This window comes from Watersipora subatra, chromosome 10, assembly GCF_963576615.1.
Source record: "Watersipora subatra chromosome 10, tzWatSuba1.1, whole genome shotgun sequence".
Classification (NCBI taxonomy): Eukaryota; Metazoa; Bryozoa; class Gymnolaemata; order Cheilostomatida; family Watersiporidae; genus Watersipora; species Watersipora subatra.
In genome coordinates, this window is record NC_088717.1 from 28,577,127 (window position 1) to 28,599,380 (window position 22,254).

Here is a 22,254-nt window from a genome sequence, read left to right on the forward strand (position 1 = left end):
ATCGTGCATTAGACACTTATCGTACATGAGACACTTATCGTACATTAGACACTTATCGTACATTAGACACTTATCGTACATTAGACACTTATCGTACATTAGACACTTATCTTACATTAGACACTTATCTTACATTAGACACTTATCGTACATTAGACACTTATCTTACATTAGACACTTATCGTACATTAGACACTTATCGTACATTAGACGCTTATCGTACATTAGACACTTATCGTGCATTAGACACTTATCGTACATGAGACACTTATCGTACATTAGACACTTATCTTACATTAGACACTTATCGTGCATTAGACACTTATCGTGCATTAGACACTTATCGTACATGAGACACTTATCGTACATTAGACACTTATCGTACATTAGACACTTATCGTACATTAGACACTTATCGTACATTAGACACTTATCGTACATTAGACGCTTATCGTACATGAGACGCTTATCGTACATTAGACACTTATCGTACATTAGACACTTATCATACATGAGACACTTATCGTACATTAGACACTTATCTTACATTAGACACTTATCGTACATTAGACACTTATCGTACATTAGATACTTATCTTACATTAGACACTTATCTTACATTAGACACTTATCGTACATTAGACGCTTATCGTACATGAGACACTTATCATACATGAGACACTTATCGTACATTAGACACTTATCGTGCATTAGACGCTTATCGTACATTAGATATTTATCTTACATTAGACACTTATCTTACATTAGATACTTATCGTGCATTAGACACTTATCGTACATTAGATATTTATCTTACATTAGACACTTATCTTACATTAGATACTTATCTTATTTTCTAGACTATAGTTCGACCAAGAACATAGTTTGGTTATGCTCGGAGTGACCTATCTGTGAAGCACTAACTCATAATGACTGGTATATCAATTCACATGTTATTTTTGCACTAAACCTCTCTAGGCTTATGCTGATAATTTCCACATCGGAGTAACTTTTAAAACTATTTGAGGAAGACTTAATAAACACGGCATAAAAAAGAAAATCATATTCTTCAGATTACATTACAGTAAAACATGCAACTGTGATCTAGCAGTGAATAGAATGTTTGGAGTTGGAGAGAAACTTATAAGGCTATGGTAAAAAGCAGGAGTTAATCTTACTGAAGAAATCACAAAAAGTCAATCGCGGGCTAAAAGCTAGGTGCCAGCATCATTTACTGCTGTTGTTGGCATATTTGATAAAAAGTGACACCGAAGATTAATATTTCATTGGATATTACCTAGCGGGTATTTAGAGCAAGACAGATAGTCGCGGGAAACTTTTTAGCATGATATGCTATAGTTATCAAAATAACCCTTAATATGTTATGTTAACATGCCTTTCTTAGCATGATATGCTATAGTTATCAAAATAACCCTTAATATGTTATGTTAACATTCCTTTCTTAGCATGATATGCTATAGTTATCAAAATAACCCTTAATATGTTATGTTAACATTCCTTTCTTGGCATGATATGCTATAGTTATCAAAATAACCCTTAACATGTTATGTTAACATGTTAATGTAACATTCATGTTCTCAGTTGTCTCACGTAACATAAGCATAATGTGACGCTCAAACTGTTTTTGATTTATTCTATTTATATTTTAAGTTGTTCCCATTTAAATTCTAAAAGATGTGTCTATTCTTGGTGTTGGATTTTATCAAATAAATGTGCCCCAAAATTGTGACATATACTTCAGTACAAGTAGTACAGTAGTATATGTTGTATATAATATGTACAGTACAACTTACATAATTATATTTCTATCATTATTAATATACATTTTATGGCTGGTGCGACCTATACTCCTGAACGATGTATAGTCTGGAAAATACGATACACAATATTTGAAAAAAATGAACTTTAAAAAGAACAAACCTCTAGGAGAGAAGTGAGGTAAGCTATCCTCGTGTTACAGGCATCCCCGAGAATGGGCAGCCTGGTCAAAAAAACATGCAAATTGCCTTTAGGTGTTGAAATGGCCAGCAGCTGTCCATCATCTGTCCATTTAACTTGGTCAATTGTCCTTTCTTCGTCCAAGGTTATGATGGAGGTCACTTCCTTCATGTCACTCGCGATGCGTATCCGTACACTAACAAAGGCACAAAACTCTCTATTATATCAAAGTACTGCAAGAACAGCAATTATTATATTGAAAAGAATAATAACCAAGGCAAGCTATTGGCTACTGTATAATAACGAGTGCTCGCCATTGGCTATTATACATTAACAAGTTCCTGTTATTGGCTATCGTATAATAACCAGTGCATGCCATTGGCTATCGTATAATAATCAATACATGCCATTGGCTACTGTATGATAACGAGTGCTTGCCATTGGCTACTGTGTAATAACCAGTGATTGCCATTGGCTATTGTATAATAACCAATGCATGACATTGGGTATTGTATATTAACCTATGCATGACATTGGGTATTGTATAATAACCTATGCGTGACATTGGGTATTGTATAATAACGAGTGCCCGCCATTGGCTATTGTATAACAACTAATGCATGACACTGGGTATTGTATAATAACCTATGCATGACATTGGGTATTGTATAATAACCAATGCATGACATTGGGTATTGTATAATAACCTATGCATGACATTGGCTACTGTATAATAATGAGTGCCCGCCATTGGCTATTGTATGACAACCAATGCATGACATTGGCTACTGTATAATAATGAGTGCCCGCCATTGGCTATTGTATAACAACCAATGCATGACATTGGCTACTGTATAATAATGAGTGCCCACCATTGGCTATTGTATAACAACGAATGCATGACATTGGCTACTGTATAATAATGAGTGCCCGCCATTGGCTATTGTATAACAACCAATGCATGCCACTGGCTACTGCCATGCTATACTGTTTACACATGCATGTACTAAAACTCATTATCTTGAGCTGATTTTCAAATCGAGTCTGTTTGGTAGAAAAAGAGTTTCTATTAAATTAAAACAAAGCAAAAAAGAAGTCAAACCAATAATTAAAAAAATGACTGGAAAAATTCAGATGAATACTACTTGAATACAGATGATTCCCTGCTTGATAGCTGTGGACTAGCTGTTGTAGAATTCAAAAGTTTCAAAATTTGAATAATTATATTAAAATCCAGATTCTAAACTAGTGGTTCACCTGTTATCTCCAGCTGATGCGGCCATGTCGACAGCAGCATTGATGTCTATTGATGAGAGCTTGTCCTTGTGGTCTCGCTGTTGATAGAGCTCTTGGCCGATCTCCTTAACATGCGTAGAGATGACCACAAAATATCCGGAAGCAAAGCCAAGGAGAATGTAACCATCGCCAAACCTATGGTATGCTGACACTGTTAATATGTTGATATTGCTATACTGATGAAAAGTGTAGACCTGATCCCTTATATTATTATGGAACATAGATCAAACATAATTATGTTACTAACAACTCTAGCTAGCGCCTTGTCTATGATTACATAATCCTGCAGTCTGCGCTACGCTATGTTTCTATTGTGCGGATATGGAGTTGTGTGCACGTTGAGTTACTGTGCGATACTGTGACTGCATTTCAATAGACATCATGTTGCGGACTAGCGCGGGCCCTTTACAAAAAAATCGACTTCTATGCCAGAGGTCATAGCGACACATTCAAAAGCACTCAAATCAAAATAAGAACAACGGAAGTGTGGAAAATGTTTAAAATGGAATAGCTAGCACGGCATTTCCTTGCATATCATTTGGACGAGCCATTTTCATCTGTTACAAACATGGAACATTCGGTAGAAATTGGTGAGTAACAAAACTCGCTTGACTTGTGGACTTTTGCTGTCTACATCTAGCTGATGATAATATAGTGCTAGTCAAGTTTAAGGGACGCCTACTGACTTTTGCTGTCTACATCTAGCAGATGATAATATAGTGCTAGTCCATTTTAAGGGACGCCTACTGACTTTTGCTGTCTACATGTAGCAGATGATAATATAGTGCTAGTCAAGTTTAAGGGACGCCTACTGACTTTTGCTGTCTACATCTAGCAGGTGATAATATAGTGTTAGCCCAGTTTAAGGGACGCCTACTGACTTTTGCTGTCTACATCTAACAGATGATAATATAGTGCTAGTCAAGTTTAAGGGACGCCTACTGACTTTTGCTGTCTACATCTAGCAGATGATAATATAGTGCTAGTCAAGTTTAAGGGACGCCTACTGACTTTTGCTGTCTACATCTAGCAGATGATAATATAGTGCTAGTCAAGTTTAAGGGACGCCTACTGACTTTTGCTGTCTACATCTAGCAGATGATAATATAGTGCTAGTCCAGTTTAAGGGACGCCTACTGACTTTTGCTGTCTACATCTAGCAGATGATAATATAGTGCTAGTCAAGTTTAAGGGACGCCTACTGACTTTTGCTGTCTACATCTAGCAGATGATAATATAGTGCTAGTCAAGTTTAAGGGACGCCTACTGACTTTTTGAAAAAAAACTTAGGTTTGTGGCAGTATTCTCAGCACCAAATATCTGGGTCATTGGATGATCTCTAACAAATGGAATTGTTACAATCTCTACTCTACTACAAAGCCATATTAGCTCAACCGACCAGTTCCATCTATAGTATCACTTACCATTTGTAGTCGACTATCGAACCGTATTTACTCTGAAAGGCCAGTTCCATCGGGTTATCAGGATCGCTGATGTTAAAAAGGAACATGGCTTTACGACCAAGCACCATGCTGACTGTGTCTTCGCCGATCTTGCTCCTCTCATCCACCTTCATCTCGCTGAACTGAATGTCAGACGGCTGCTCTCGGAGAGATGCTTGCCTCACTGTGTCTCCATCAGCATTGCTTATAGTCACTGATCTGTCATCGCTGCCAAGAGCCAGCAAGCCGCCTTTGCTCCATGCTCCACAAGTAATCTTCTTCGTGTGCTTTCCTAGTATAGGAATCTTCCTGCAAGATATTGTCGACAAACAAGATAAGTTGTGACTCAACACAGCGGTGGAGACAGAGATTAAGCATGAAGCTCTACTTTCTGCCCTACCTTCTTCTATATACATGTATATAAATGTGAAAGTATGCGTGTCCCTCCAGCTATAGCTATTATTAGAAAAGCTTAGCTAGACAACACTGACTCAACGTCATGGCGTACTGTCTTTAAAAGTCTAGCGCTTATTAACTAGCTTACTGGAACTTTCCATTGGCAATGTGCCAGGCTAATAGCTTGAAAGTTACAGTTGTTTGATGATGTTTGACAAAGTTTTAAAACCCTTACAGTCGTTTTTATTTTTCTCTTAGTTTATTTCAACTACACCAAACACTTCTCTCATGATATGTAGTTTGAATGTTAGAATGGGAAATGTTGTTATATGTTAAATAGAAGTCAATTTTCTGTCCAAAGACTTGTTTAGTACCCGGGCAACACCCGGTAGCGAAGCTAGTTTACATATAAATCTCAGTGTTGTCAGTTTGTCGAGTTATAGCGATAAAGTTTTAGGAATGAAAAATGCACTTCGTGCGAAATTTGAACTCTGAACCTACATGTCTGCAGACTGGCATGCTAAACAAGGAGACCCGGCAGTCACAATGCTATACTAAACCAGGAAACCCTGAAGTCACAATGCTATACTAAACAAGGAGACCCTGCAGTCACAATGCTATACTAAACCAGGAAACCCTGAAGTCACAATGCTATACTAAACAAGGAGACCCTGCAGTCACAATGCTATACTAAACAAGGAGACCCTGCAGTCACAATGCTATACTAAAAAGGAGACCCTGCAGTCACAATGCTATACAATGGAATATCACATCATACTTATTCCAACAGCCGATCTTCAATACTGATTGGTTAAAATACTCGCGCATCAGCCGGAGCACTTTAGAAGCATGACACAATCTTTTTTCTATTTCTGGCTAAAGTTATAATAGCGGCAATAGAGCTCAAGTTACTCAAATTCATTGGGTAAAGAAACTTAACCAATTAAAAATATACTTTTCATGCAGAAAATTTTTCATTAACCGTGCAACGACGGGCATCCAGTAGCACAAAATAACGGAAACCTTTGTGTATCCAAGAACCTAGCCAACGAACACATCCATGGTCAATCATAAAAAGGGCACACTTCAATGACTACCGAAGATATATAGTGAAATGAAAGCAATAAACATAAATACCTCGAGGTTTCATGATTGTAGATGAGGAGGTTACCCTTAGCTGTGCCAATGGCGAGCAGTGATCCAGTCTTAGACCAGGCCAGGAATGTTAGAGGGTCCCTAAAGACAACAAGTTTAATAATAAAGATGCATCAGCACAATATACCAGTAATATTATCGGTATAACATACCAGTAATATTATCAGTATAACATACCAGTAATATTATCGGTATATCCTACCAGTAATATTATCAGTATAACATACCAGTAATACCATCAGTATAACATACCAGTAATATTATCAGTATAACATACCAGTAATATTATCAGTATAACATACCAGTAATATTATCGGTATATCATACCAGTAATATTATCAGTATAACATACCAGTAATACCATCAGTATAACATACCAGTAATATTATCAGTATAACATACCAGTAATATTATCAGTAAAACATACCAGTAATATTATCAGTATATCATACCAGAAATATTATCAGTATAACATACCAGTAATAATATCAGTATAACATACCAGTAATATTATCAGTATAACATATCAGTAATATTATCAATATAACACACCAGTAATATTATTAGTATAACATACCAGTAATATTATCAGTATAACAGACCAGTAATAATATCAGTATAACACACCAGCAATATTATTAGTATAACATACCAGTAATATTATCAGTATAACATACCAGTAATATTATCAGTATAACATACCAGTAATATTATCGGTATATCATACCAGTAATATTATCAGTATAACATACCAGTAATACCATCAGTATAACATACCAGTAATATTATCAGTATAACATACCAGTAATATTATCAGTATAACATACCAGTAATATTATCAGTATATCATACCAGAAATATTATCAGTATAACATACCAGTAATATCATCAGTATAACATACCAGTAATAATATCAGTATAACATACCAGTAATATTATCAGTATAACATACCAGTAATATTATCAGTATAACATACCAGTAATATTATCAGTATAACATACCAGTAATATTATCAGTATATCATACCAGAAATATTATCAGTATAACAGACCAGTAATAATATCAGTATAACACACCAGCAATATTATTAGTATAACATACCAGTAATAATATCAGTATAACACACCAGCAATATTATCAGTATAACACACCAGCAATATTATTTACAACCCATTCAACATAGGGACAGATTTGTTTTACTAAGGAGTTTGAATTTTACATGATATAATATCTGAATAGGCAAAGGAGAAAGATTGAATAAGGCCTAGGTTCTTCTCTACTTGAAAATGCTAGTTTAAAATGCAAATAGATTATCTCCATTATCTTATCACGCTATGACTTCAAACATGATTGATTGTCATGCACCATATGAACAGACAATAGTAATGTCCTAAAATAAACTATAAATAAGAAGAAGAGAGTAACGAGTCTGCGACAAGCTAGTCAATATAATAAAATATGTTGAAAATGATAAAAACTTCAGCTGGTCAAAAGATACTAACAACCCGAGTAGTCGTTTTGAAATGCTAAAAATATCTCAATTACATCTGATGACATTTGTTAGCAAGGAATTCTATCTACGTGATTTCGAGAAAACAACCTAGCATGTTTACAAAATACTAAGTGCCAGGTAGCTGAAGATAATCAAAAGGTGTGTTGCAGGCACCTGAGACTGCTGTCAACTTGGTATGTTCGTTGTGAGTTGGCATCCCAAAGGAATATAATGTGACTCTTGTCAGCTATTATAGCCAGCATGTCTCCATCTTTGTCCCATCCAAGACAGACAGCTGGCCTACAAATGGAGACAAATCAGTTTCGTATCTCTATTGATAATAAATACAACTATTAATTTTTACTATCTTCTTTATTATAATAACTTACCGTCCATCTGTAGCCATGCTAAGAGCTTTTGGAAAAAAGATTGCCTCAACCAGAAATTGAACTTCTAGATTACGTTTTACAACTACTCAACTAGGCACACAACCGAATGCGCCAATCGACCACCTTGCAGAATTAAAGAGTAATTATACATATATTTACTACACCTGATGATCTCACACAGCACAGGTCTGCCAGCGAGCTAGTTTGTTATTATAATAAAAGCTGTGCCGATTCGTCCGGAACCACGCTGAGAGCGTTAGGAAAAAGATTACACTGCATAGGAATCAAAGCCACTTCTACGGATTTCTTATCCATGCGCGCTACCATCTGCACCACTCGACCACCCTATCACCTAAGAATAATTGTGTACATAGTTATTACATATGATGATGATACCTCACAGCACACGGGACTACCAGCATAATAATAACAGTAGTCATGATTTGTAATACTTATAGCAAATATGTTTTTATTTTACCTCCTGCCACTTGGCATACTAGTGTAAACAACAGAAGACTAACACATTCTAAGCCTACTTTACTGTTTGCAAAGCTTAATGTGAAACCTAAAATATTAAGATGTTGTGAACCTTAAAAACCCAATCTAACCTAGTAACCTATAACTAAATCTACAATACAGCATAAATACAACCTAAATCTAACTGCATACGTCATCATGTCGTATGTGGGTTGTGAAGGTCTTCAAAGACAACAGACAAATAATGCTTACTGTATTCCTGTCACACGCGCCATTGCTGACCCTCAATTACTTCCTAAAATAGCTATAACAATCTTTCTCATCAGAAAGTATCCGTAAGGTAAAATCTCATTCTATATGTTATGTTACTTGTAGTCGCATACTTACCCTGGTAATTCTATGTCTTTAACAAGAAGGCCATGCCTGTCATATATATTTACTTTGCTTTCTCCGCTAAAATAGTTGACAGAGACATCGCTATATTATTTATAAGTTTCAAAAGACAAGAAGTTACAAGAATAACAAAACTAAGAGGAGTATGAGCCAGTAGCAAATACAGTTGTAAGATGAGAGTGAAAGACTAGAAACTCACTCACCTGATGGATGCAAGATAATTGCCATGTGATTTTTGCCATGCAAATATTGAATGACTACCAAGTGGCCCTTGCAACGAGAACAATTTCTACAATATAAAGAAAATATTTAATATAGAGATATCATATTGATAATAAAATATACGAGCATGCTTGATGATTTCCTAAAAGAATACCTTTTAGTAACAAATTTGGCAAACAAGCATAATCGATCTTATAATAGTATTAAAAACTGGTTTTGTCTCAGCATGGCCAAAATCAATTTGTAAATTCAAAAAAGTGTATTAGTCAGAAAACCAATAATCAGTTGAAAACTATTCCATAAAAAAATTGGTTTTAGGATAGCATTTGCACAGGTCACGTCCCAAATACAGCATCTCTATAAGATACTTAATGATACATTGATATTTATAATTCTTTTGATGATCTACTCATCTAAGGGTTTTATAATAATGCTGAAGAAAATATTGAACATTTAAATTACATCGAGACAAAAGTTGCGACTAATACCTACACACGCTTTACTAAAACTAATTACTCAATAAGTATATTATACTGAATAAAATAATATTTGAACTTTTCAACCCTTGTTAAAGTTTATGAAGTCATGAAGATAACTAAATTCTGTTTATGTGTGTAAAAAGAGAATTAATGTAACTTCAGTCCAAGCTTCAAGTAATATTAAATGGTTTACTTTATGCTACCTACTGATTGGTTAATATTTACTACTTATATCCCAGGAAAGCTTACACAAGTCCATGTGTTAACACAGAGCAGCGTGGTAGACCAAAATAGGTGGAAAGAAAAAGAGGGATAATAGAACAAATGGAACACAAAGACATTTGACCTAGCCAATCAGAGAGCCTGGTATGGTATACTAGAACTCTGTGAGATAAAAACAAGCAATGTAAAAACTAGTTGAGCTATTATCTATGATCTTTTAAAGAATAAGTAAAGCAAAGAAGTGAGAGCGCGAAATGACCATAGGTGGCCGGACGCAGGGTAGTTAATCAAATAAAAACATCGATTTAATGTATGACAGTACGAAACAAAGCGTAGGTAATATTTTATTACCCAACAACTCTAATAAGTACACGAATTTACCTTCATTCCCGACATTACAGCGCACTATAATTGTGAATTTCGGCGCACGCCGAGCTAATTCAAGCGCAGCTGAAGAAAAAACAGGACTTAGCAACAGGAATGCTGGGCATGCGCACGCTTTAAGGATATTGCTTTGTTGACAGGTTCGCAATTTTTTTAGTTTGCCAAAGGCTTGGCGCTAGCCAAGCTTCGGCAAACCCTAGTAAACCCGGGTTTACTATATCTATTGCGCTAGCCAGTGTCGTATAGGTAGATGGTTTCACATACACTTGTGAAACTATGCGGCTCTGGCGCTAGCTAAATGAAAATATGGACTTTTGATGTAGCGAGTCAAGGAGATTCAGTTTTTCTAGCTTGCTGACCGTGGACCCAAAACCTCGAGACTGTTACTCGGTTCCCGCAATAATCTGCTTTTGCGTTAAGGCTAGTTTTGGACCAAAAAGTCGGGAGTCTGCGAAAAGCTAAGTGTGGTATGTTATAATTTTTAGTGCTATATATTGTTGTGGAAATCAGCGCTGACTAGCCACTTGCAAGTGGGTTCTGCGTTCAAGTTGTTTTATACCGAATGAGTAATAGCTCTCATGGACAACTGTAATTGTTGCAAACAAAGTGTCTGGTGAATAATGGCTCTTTATTCACATAAGCTCTATAAACATGAGAAGATAGAGCAATTAGATACAATTCACTACAATCAAGCGTAATGCTGAAATGAGTTACAAATAATAAATACTCAAAACAGTTACACTTGTAAATGTAAGAATGTTAAGATATATATGTTACAAAGATATACAAAGGTAGGTTAACGTTACCACCCTGTTCTTAATCAAGATTAAGAACGTAATTCTCAGTCTTTAGTTTCGTCGTTCGTAGTCTGTATCACTTGCTCTGTGCTCTTTGTTTTCTCCCTTAACACCGAAGCACGTTTGCTTATATAGCAAGGGCTGAGTGTTAATCAACAGGCTTTCCACGTAAGCTGGCCTTTAAATTATAGGGCTAATCTGAGAATAGCTGAACGCTTATGGTAATTAAAGCAGCTCAGCTTAGTAAATCCATCACATTCTCCACTCCTAGATGCGGTATTCTAATACTGGCTCACAAGCGGCGATAAGGGATAGATTAGGGATCCAGCGCCAATGTTGACAACCCTGTTGTAACTTTAGGTTACAAAGCTTAGTTGTCCTCATAATGCAGCTGGTTAAAGTGAGTTGAATGTTTCGAGTGACAGTTGATGCTATAACAAGGCTTGAAACCGTAGATAAAGGCATCCAAGACTCCCCAATTGAGTTTCCACACTTGGTGTCATCGAACATACCAATATTTTCTTTTAAGGCCTCGAAGCTCAATATAACACATGATTCTTCAACTAGGGAGGTTTTCTCAAGGCTCGCCTTGGCCGTTCAGGAGGCTGAACTTGTTTTTCCCAGGACATGTTGAAATCATTAAAATGCTGATCGAGTAAAGCATCTGGCGATGCTGGATTTTCTTCAGCCCCGATATGCTCTTCTACATCACTGGGAGAATCGTTCCTTGGCTGGTCAACATCTGAGCTGGTTCTTGGGCTTCTCAGTTGTCCAGCTGGATCAGATGCAGGCATGAACAGCTTGAGATGACATTCTTTGATGGTTCCTTGACCAGCAACTATATAAGTGCCGTTGTCAAAGACCTTCTTTACAATGAATGCCCCATTAAACTTTGGTAGTAGTTTTGAGTGAATCCCTTTATGTCTCCGTTTGTTTTGCACCAACACCAGATCTCCTTCTTTGAAGATTGCATCCTCCTGTTCAGGTAATCTAGGAGGTAGCATTTGTTGAGTGTGAATCAACTGGTAAGCAGTATCTAACTGATTTTGCATATGTGAGGCGTATTCACTTTGTGTAGTCTCATCGACATCATGTGTACCACCTATTAACTGGTCAGGTAGCCTATATTTTTGTCCTAGCATCAAATAGTTTGCAGTTTCCTCTGTTGCTGCATGTGGGGTTGCTCTAAAGGCCCTCATGATCTGCGGTAGTACAATGTCCCAGTTTTCTTGAGCTTCCATCTGACTAAGTAGAAAACAGCGAAGGGAATTGCCCAAAGGTCTATTTCCACGTACTACCACCCCGTTAGATTGGGGATGATAGGCAGTTGTCCGAGTTTTAGTGATCCTCCACATGGCGCAAAGTTCTGCCATAAGGTCACCTTCGAACTGTGTTCCTCGGTCACTATGGAGCTCATCAGGTAATCCGAAGTAGCAAGAGATATGGCAATCTAAAGCCTCAGCAATTGTAGGAGCTGTAGCATCAGGTAGAGGTACAGCATCCTGCCAACGGGTGAAATGATCTGTCAAGATTAAAATCCATCTGTTTTCTCGAGGGGTCAAAAGCAGCGGTCCAACTAAGTCAATCGCAACCTTTTCCCAAGGACGGTCAACCCAGAAAGGTCCATGACTCGAAGAATGATGTAAGCCTCCAGACTTTGCTCGCTGGCATATTTCGCAGCTGTTCACTATACGTCGAACATTAGAAGTCATTCCAGGCCAGTACCATGTCAGTCTAAGTCTCCGGAGGGTCCTCATTATCCCGGCATGAGAAAGGGTATGCGTGTTCCACACCACCTGCTTCCGCATGTTCATAGGACAAAGTATCACCTCCCGAGATCTTTTCCCAACAAGTATATGAGTTACCAGTACTTGATCCTCTCTTATTTGCATTAAAGAGAGCATGGTGCTAAGCTTTCATAATTCTGCACTGCCAAGGTTGACTATAGCTGGATCCAGAGGCTGTTGATTCTTGACAGCATTGTAGATAGTCGCAATATCACTTGGGAGCAGCTGAGCCTGACACAGTTCAGAGTTAGGTGTATCCGACTGTGGTGTTGGTGAAGGTTGGTTACTAACCCCTTGTTGATTAGAAGAGTAATCTAAAGTTGTCTGCTCTTCATCATTCTGGCAGTTATCGCCTGAGCTGGAATTTTCTACCATGCTACAACCATCACCATTAGTTTTGATTAAGCTGGCAGCTTGTGAGGACTCTGGTCCGCTCATAGCTGATACTTTGCAGTCCATACCAACAACTTTATGGATGCGATTTTCATCCAACAAATCATCAGCACATTCCTGTGCAATCAAATTCTCTCCAGCAATCCTAGTACACACAGGGTTCTCATTTTGTGCCCTCTTTGACAATTCATGCTGGATTTGGCCCATGCTTGGTCCTCCACATTGTTTGGTGACCCTGTCACATTTGGTGCAGTCATGGCATAGCCTCCTTGACAACCCATCAGCATTCCCTTGTTTGCTCCCTGGTCGATGCTTTATGGTAAAGGTGAATTTGCTCAAGATCTCTAACCATCTTGCAACTTGGGCAGAAGGCGTAGTCCTCCTGCATAACCATAAAAAGTGAAGCATGATCAGTACGAATTTTGAACTCTTCACCATACAAATATGGACGAAAATGAGCAACAGCTTTGACAACAGCTAACAGTTCTTTTCTAGTCACACAATAGTTTTGCTGAGCAGGTGACAAAGCGCGACTATAATAAGATATTACCCGTTCCTAGCCATCTTGGATTTGAGACAACTGCACCAACCCCATTAAGAGAAGCATCTGTGTCCAGGATATAATCAAGAGCCGAGTTTGGATAACCCAGAACTGGGGCCATCAGTAACGACTGCTTCAGTGTGTTAAAAGCTGCATAGCACTCCTCAGTCCATTCGAACTTGGCTGTTTTACTGGTTAGCTTTGTCAGTGGTTGGGCTTTGTTGGCAAAGTCCTGGACATACTGACGATAGTAACCAACAGTCCCAAGAAAAGATTGTAGCTTGGTCACATTCTTCGGAGATGGCCAAGTAGCAACAGCAGATATTTTCTTTGGATCAGTTGCTACACCATTACTACTGACTATATGTCCCAACTATGCCACTTCTTCTTGAAAGAGATGGCATTTGGATGGCTTAAGCTTGAGCTTGGCCAATCGAATCCGAGATAGGACCTCTTCAAGGTTGAGGAAATGTTCTTCGAAGCTATTACCCACGACTATAACATCGTTTAGATATAACAGCAAAGTCTTCCAATGCAGTCCTTGTAACACTTGCTCCACCATTCGTTGAAATGTTGCCGGAGCTGCTGTCAAACCAAATGGCAAGACTTTCCATCTCCACAGGCCTTCTCTAGTGCAAAATGCCGACTTATCTTTAGCATCTTCATCTAATGGAAGTTGAGAAGCTCATGAGATCCAGTGTGGAGAAGAGTTCGCTGCCAGCCAAGGCCTCCAGACTTTCATCTATATGAGGCAGGGGGTGAGCATCATGGACTGTATTAGCATTTAATCTGCGATAGTCAATGCGAAACCTCCAGCTGCCATCTTTCTTTTTCACGAGTACAACAGGAGAGCTCCATGCTCCATATGCAGGCTCAATAAGATCTTGCTCTGACAACTCCTGTACTTGCTTGCTGACCTCGGCTTCTTTCTCCACCCCTAAACGTCTTGGAGCCTGTTTAATTGGCTTTTACATCGCCTTAACAGAGATAGAACGTTTCATTAAAGAAGTCAGTCCTTGATCAGAGTCACCTTTCGAAAAGACATCACTGAAGCTATGCAACAACTTGGCAATCACTTTGCGTTGCGAAAGCTGAAAACATGCCTCAGTTGCCTTTTCATATAGGCTCTCCAAGTGAGATGGAATAGCAGAAATATTTTCATCCGAGACAAGCTTCCTTTGGTTCCCATTCATCATATGAACAGATGAATTGACAATCTGTCCCTTGTCTAAGCTGACACACTGCCCTGTAATAGATCCAGCATTAAGATGATATACTTGCATTGCAGGATTAAAGCGTCTAACAAAAAATTTCCTTTCCTCACTCCATATACTCACACTAGCAGCAATAGCTATGCCATGCTTAGTCGCAACTCCTGTGTCTTCTACTATGCCAACAAGGGTACAAATGTTATTTAACAACCGACACCAGACCAACTGTTCAGATCTAGCAGGAATAGATTTATTAGCAATTACCTGTACTCTACTAACAAAATCTATACCACGCTGGTTGGTGCATCTAAGGTGTTTACCATTCATCACAACAGTAGAATCTAAACATCTAACTAAGCAATTGTGGCTTACTAAAAAGGGCATTCCAAGTATAGCATCTGGCTCAATATCTGCAACAACAAAGTCTAATTCGATTGATTCTGACCTTAATCTGCCAGCTAATTTTATCTGTCCATAAAATTTCAAACCAGATCCATCTGCCAGAGTGCCTGTAGTGTGTTCAAATGCCACCAACCTACCAAGAAACCTCCGTGGCAGCCTATCATACATTCTCCTTGCCAGCAAGTTCAGGGTACATCCACTGTCTACTAAATAGTGCACTGAACAGCCCCCAACTTTTCCTGGAATATAGAGCGCAGAAGCAGCAGCTGCAAAATTTATACAAGGATGCTCTGCACCAACCCTAGCACTGCAATTAGATTGATCTACCGGAAGGTTCGCAGCATCTCCAGAGCAATGAAGAGGCAAGCAAATCAGGTTTCCTAATGGTTGGTTTTAATTGTGACAACTCACCAGGACTGTCTGCTTGGCTCACCCTTGTTTCTCTCTTGCCCTGTTTATTTGGCTTTCTGTAACGGGTATCCGACACTTGTCCACCCACTTTACCCGTAATCTTAGAAGTGAACCTTGCTAGTTTTCTTGATTAGGGTTTGTGGATGGGGGTGGCCTTTTCTTCCGTACTGCACAACTCCGCATCAGATGGGAAGAGTCTCCATATATGAAGCAATGTCTGGCTCTATGAGACTTGACATTGGTTATGTCAACACTTCTTTGCTCTAGAGCAGTAATCCGTACAGACTGATCTTTTATCAGCTTTGTCTGTATTTCCATTTCTAATGACATGGAAAGTAGAGCCTCAGTTAGATCTGTCTCAGTGCCATCAGAGTTGTCTTCTGCAGCTTTGCAGCTAGTACCACTTAGATTATGTATTTTGGTAACTTTTGGAAGATTTCTATTCCTTGATGGTTGTACTGGTGGATGCCCAGCTAGTTCATATTGTTTTGCTGCGGTGACAGCTTCTTCCAGATTTAAGGCCCTTAGTGGAGCAGCAGCCTACCATAAAGTGCTCAAAAAAAGTGATTTATTTTATATTAGGATGGACAATATGCTGAAATAATGTTCTAGACCAGAATTTTATGCCGATTCTGAATATCTAGTTTCTTTCACTTCTAAACTAGCCACCAGACTAATTATAATGTATTACGTGATACAATAAATTAATAATATAATTTTTATAATTTACAAGTTCGACCAGTACAGAGCGGGACTGTGATACATCAAACTAGATCTAAATTTGTAGCTGATTTCAAATATCATATTTTGAGATTTCAAAAACGGATGGATTTGAATTTTTACTACGTAATGTTATTATGTAAGTTATATGCGTAACTTGAAGTATGTATTAAATATAATTGTGAATACCACTCAATTCCATGTGTTTTTGGACCAAAACTTGGAGCTTGTTCTGAGTATGTAATTGACAATTCTTTCAACTGGCCACAACATTTTCATAATTTATTATGTAATACATGAATTTAATGATATAATTTCAAATTTTGCCAGTTTATCATTTGGGGAAAGGAAAGAGGTTGCAACACATTCATCAAGATCCATCAAGATCAGAATTTGTAGTATATTTCAGATTTAATATTTATATCTTTCCAAGTTGCATAGAGTTTAACTTATACACGCTATTATATAATATATTGGATTACATAATTTGTCTGTCTGTCGGTCTGATGTAGCACCATGACTGTGTGTTATCTCCTACACATCTACAAGAAGGAAAAATGAATCAAAAACTGTTACAGCTGTTTAAAGATTAGAACAAGATGTAGAATTTTTTTTCTGTCTGGTATCAGGGAAAGGTATCATAAGTGGAAATATTCTGCAAACTTTCAAAAAAATAACCTGATACTTGATGTATAATAACCTACCTTTACCAGCATCCTCATCAGAATCTGTATTCTCTTCTTCAACACCAGTTTTGTTTCCACAGTCCTTGTTCTGACACATATCTGTACATTTGAGTCCAGCCTTCTGGCACTGGCATCTATTGGATGAACATCCTGTCTTACATCGACAAAACATGTCTTTCATCACATCAGAAGGCTCTGGGTTCTGTGTCATCCATGTAATTTTGAGATTTCCATTATACAAAGTCCAGCCATGATTGGTGGGTAGGGGAGGATCAATTGTTGGCTGCACAGCTCTACGCCATAAGGCTGCTTGGTAACCAGCTCTCATTACATGCAGCCTCAATTCATCTTGGGTTGGAGGAAGGTTAGCTTGGGAAATCCTTGAGGGAGAGCAATAAACCAAATATCTTGCTTCATTGACCTTTTCAGTTGTGTCAATATTATAAAGCCTGCATATGAGTTTTTCTATAGAGTGCTGAGTATCATCATCTACCTCAAACTCTAAGCCCAAAGAGCTTAATACGTTGATGAACTCAGGGTTCTGATTGAGCAAATTCAAAAAGGATTTCTTTCCCTTTGAATGAAATGCACTGATACTATCACAACCGCTGAGTGCATGTAGACCCAGAAGTGCCTGACAGTAGGGCGGTGTTAGAATACCTGATACATTTCCAATGTGTATGTATCGCATTCGTTCTTTCTTCCCACAGAAGTAGTACAATTGATCTGATGGAAGCTCATGTACCAAGGATATACAAATCATAAACACATCTGTATCTTGACACTTTATCATCACTGTACAGTTCGATCCTTTGTCTTCCATGGTGGACTTTATATGTGCTATCATTCTTGTGTCAGCTTCCTCATGATCTGATGCTAGACTCACTATAATTTTATTACTAGTGTTCCCATCCATTTGAAAACTGATCTTGTTGCACTTGGAAGAAAATGCTATGTGTACATCAAGATTCTGTTTGATTTGTGCACTGCTCCACTCCTTACTCAAGAAAGCCACCAAAGCTTCTTTGTTAACTCCCTCTGCCAGGAAGTCGGACCATTTTGGTACCATTTGATTTGGTCCAAAGATTGTCACCTTTTGACTACCTTTCAATCCACGACGCATTCGTTCTGTTGACTTGATGCTTGCCTCAGGATGGCTATCACAGACAAAATCCACCCGAGAAGAACCATATGATGTAGCGATTGATGCTAGCCTTTTCAATAGGACACTAGCAACCATTCCGAATGTTGCTGGGAGTTTCAAAGCTTGAATCTCAGCCATTCCATCAATGACCAAAGCATCAAATTTTGGAAGGTTTTCCAATTTTGTGTAACATGTTGGATGTGGCTCTAGCTCTTTCTCCAATTCTGTCATAAGGGTAGACTTAGCTGTCTTCATCATCAATCCATCCGCATTTGCCAGGCTCCAGCTTACATTGCAAAGGAAATAAGAAAGTACTTTTCTAAGATCGATGTTCCTCTGCTGGCTGATAACAAGAAGATGATCAAAGATCTGTCCTGTACACTGTAGATTTTTCTTACTAGAAGTTTTTTTAGCACTTTGACTCAAAGCAAAATCTTTCAGTTTGTTTGCCTTTATTGGTGCATTGAATTCTACTTCTTGAGTTGCCATCCGTTTGGTGACAAAATTTTGATACTTCTTTTCTCCGATATGTCTTGCATTTTGTAAATCATAGGCAATGTCAGTTGAAGCCTCCACTCCACTGACGATAGAAACAAGGTTTTTACATTTGTGCTTGAATGGGTTGATTCGAGCTAATATGATTTCTTTAATGATATATCTTATGTCTTCGTCAGCTTTCCATGCTGATTCTGACAAGCCGTGCTTGTCTGAGCTAGTGGAGTCCAATTCTAGAAGGTTCTTTATTTCTGTGTGCACAGCTGTCCTTTGTGGATGCGCCATGGTCCATCTCTGTGAGGCAGATTGGGTTTTTGTGAATCCAATGAGACCTCCCTGTGATTTAGAATCCCGATTGAAAGTCTGTTCTATCGCCATATCACAGGCAACGCTGGAGAATGGGCGGTGATGCTCATATTTAAAGGTAGAATAACCACGGTGATCTGTCATTGCTTGGTAAATTAGGGGGTGAGTCTTTGCCAGCTGGGTCATCTCCATATAGTAAAGTGGGCCATACCTTGCATAGTTGGAGTGGTCGTTTGCAAAAAACCATGGCAAGAGTCGTTGTAGTCAGTTGACATGGAGGTTCCAATCAGATTCCCTTGTGGCGCGTACAAAACTTAGCAGTTGTGTCACCATTTCAATATACTCTACCCAGAATCTAAATGTGGGGTTGCCTTTTAAGAGGTGACTATAAACTCTTAGAATGCCTGATTCATGTGGACGAGTTCAGATTGATTACATTCAGTGTGATTGAAAACAGCTCTACTAACGTACAAACTAAGAGAGTCAAAGGCACTAGAGGATTCAAGACTTTCAGCGAATTCATCCAACAATAGGTCATACAGTGCTTCCATGCAAAGTTTGTGTGCCATGATGGACCTATTGTAACTGTGACCATTGATCACCCCTTTCAGGCTTCCTTCAGCGATACATTGCGATTCTGAGATTATTTTAGCCCACCCAGCATCACCATACCTTTTGCTTATCACACCAAGAAAAGCCATCACTGTGTGGAAATCTCCTAATCTAGGGACAAGTCTTGACATCAGAATGGGATTGAGGAAGCGAATAGTTTGTGCTTTACAATATATAGCTTGGCTTCATAGATACTTTTCTGAAGAACATGATTTACAATCTCAATATCAGTAGGGGCAGCTTGTACCACTTGCAGGTACATAATCTCAGTTTTGGGAGAGCTTTCAGCTTGCCTAAACATCTTATTGAAACCAGTCCAGCTAGGCTTGCTCAATTCGTTTGGCCTGCGTACAAGGGCAAACTGGAACTCAAGAATGTCAGTGTCAAGAATTCTTTGTATGGGAGGGATCTCAACTGCATTCAAATGTGCAGGGTTTGTTCTTGAATATGTGGGCAGGTGGTCTATTGATTCAGTAAATGGGATTAGTGTTCTAGCTCCACCGCGTGGTCGATTCTGTTTGTCTGTTTTGGTTTTGGGTTTTTGGAAACGCAGTTGAAGTAATACCCCATTTGTGTGATGCGTAGTATTGTGGCCCGTTCTCGTCGCTTCCAAGAAATCTATGTTATCCCATACCATCACTATGGGTTGTCCATACTCAAAGTTGTCTGGCACTTTTGACTGGTTTTCGAGCGAGTGCATAGCAAGTGATGTTTCATACCTCTGTATGCTGTCATATGATGTACAGTGCCCCATGTTATGAAAAATATTTATCAGCTCTTTAGATCCAGTCAAATGTTTGACAACTAGCCCCAATGCCAACGCTTTTGGAGTAGTAAGCTGACCCTTTGACATAAGCATAACCAAATCCTGGCAAACTGAAGTGACTTTGACTTTATCAGAATGTAGGATAGGCATCCCTGAGCGAGATTGCAGGAGTGTACCAACAAATTGCAAAATTTCCTCAGGTACAGATTCTTCAAATGATTTGAGATTGACATGGGCAGATGTTAAAGGCCATGGCATCTTGTAGGGGTGTTCATCTAAAGAATTGCTCAACATGATTTGAGTGTAGTAGGCTGATTGGAGGGGAGTTTGTAAATTGTGTGTCCCACCTAGCTTGAGAGGGCTCATGGAGTACTGTGAGGTAGCATCATCTGTTGTGTATGCATCAGTGTCTTCATCGCTGCAATGATCAACTGCTGATGGATGGTAGACGTTTATACCTTCTTTCTTTGTCTGAGCATGCATAATCAAGGTTGGGTAGTCTCATTGTAGTAAGCGCTTTAGTTGTTCTGCCCTATAAATAAAAAAGTAGTCATGATTCAAAATTTTTTAGCAAAAAAAACACATCCAGATCTAGAGTAATACATCGTAACACATGCTATCATATTTATTCAGACCTACTGTGAATAAGTTTTGCCATCAAGGAATATTATTAGTTTTTCAATGTCGCCACTTACTGAAATGTTTTGACGGCTTTATCCTCATACTTGTTTATCATTTTGGTAAAGACTTTGGTCAGAGCCACCAATCTATATTTTTTGCCTTGCTCTACAACTTTTTCTGGATGAATGGCATAAAGTATTTCCGGTACGTTTCAGTGTATGAATCTGATTCTCTGAAAGCATCAATATAAATAGCAATGAAAAACTTTTACCAATGACCCCAAAAAGCCCAGAATTTAACATGGTAATGTGCCATTGCTAGATAGCTCTATTTTAAGATAATATAAGATATACAGTATATGTTCTAGTTAGATTGATTGCAGGCAAACAGAATGGCTTACCTTTGTACGGCTGGCTGTGTTGTCCTAGTGTCTTGGCGGGTGAATTCTCTGAAACATACTCTGTGGTATCTCGCTTCCATAGATACCAAGTCAGGGTCCTGACCAATTAAATCCAATACCTTTTGTCTATCTGGCCGTCTTTTGGAGGAGTCAATCAGCAATCCTATAAAAAGTGAATGCCAAAAATTTATGTCGATTGGTTATTTTGGAAGTAATAGAGGGCTGAGTAGGTCATCATAGTCATGCAGCTTATTTGTAACAAGACTTGATTCATCACATGCTGTCAAAGTTTGTGCTTTGACTAGCGTATCTCTTACAGTTTTCTTTCCCGATTTCTTCAACCATTTATCTTTCTTCTGACATATGATGCACAACTGAGGTAAAAGAGGACCAGTTCCTCTAACAGTGCCAAATGACCTTGTTCTTTTTATGGTTTTCTAGAATAAACTCATGACACAAATAAACAGTCATTGTAAGAGTGCATGACTATAACATGGCCGGAAGTCACCAAACACCGTGTAGACTTTCAAATAAGTTAACACAAATGGAGCACAAATGACATTGCTTTGCTCTTACTAAACTTGTAAAACAATATGAATATAGAGATTTATTAATGTTAAATATATAATTTATGTGTATCACAATGGCAATAAAA

General features: G+C 38.3%; 2 protein-coding genes across 9 annotated transcripts in view; one reads left to right on the forward strand and one right to left on the reverse strand.

Annotated features, from left to right (window-relative positions):
• Positions 1 to 10,319, reverse strand: part of LOC137406509 (WD repeat-containing protein 19-like) — a 61,423-nt gene extending 51,104 nt beyond the window's left edge. For both annotated transcript variants that reach the window (XM_068093089.1, XM_068093088.1), the window contains exons 1-8: positions 10,305 to 10,319; positions 9,204 to 9,289; positions 8,995 to 9,060; positions 7,916 to 8,041; positions 6,231 to 6,329; positions 4,680 to 5,006; positions 3,217 to 3,390; positions 1,942 to 2,155 (exon numbers count right to left, since the gene is read on the reverse strand). In XM_068093089.1, the coding sequence (XP_067949190.1) occupies positions 1,942 to 2,155; positions 3,217 to 3,390; positions 4,680 to 5,006; positions 6,231 to 6,329; positions 7,916 to 8,041; positions 8,995 to 9,060; positions 9,204 to 9,289; positions 10,305 to 10,319 (1,107 nt within the window). The remainder of the gene's footprint in view (positions 1 to 1,941; positions 2,156 to 3,216; positions 3,391 to 4,679; positions 5,007 to 6,230; positions 6,330 to 7,915; positions 8,042 to 8,994; positions 9,061 to 9,203; positions 9,290 to 10,304) is intronic.
• Positions 10,320 to 10,731: 412 nt separating this feature from the next.
• The window catches only part of LOC137406510 (UDP-GalNAc:beta-1,3-N-acetylgalactosaminyltransferase 2-like), a 60,882-nt gene continuing 49,359 nt past the window's right edge, over positions 10,732 to 22,254 (forward strand). For all 7 annotated transcript variants that reach the window (XR_010979888.1, XR_010979889.1, XM_068093094.1 and 4 more), the window contains exon 1: positions 10,732 to 10,774. The gene's annotated coding sequence lies outside the window, so the exon portion shown is untranslated. The remainder of the gene's footprint in view (positions 10,775 to 22,254) is intronic.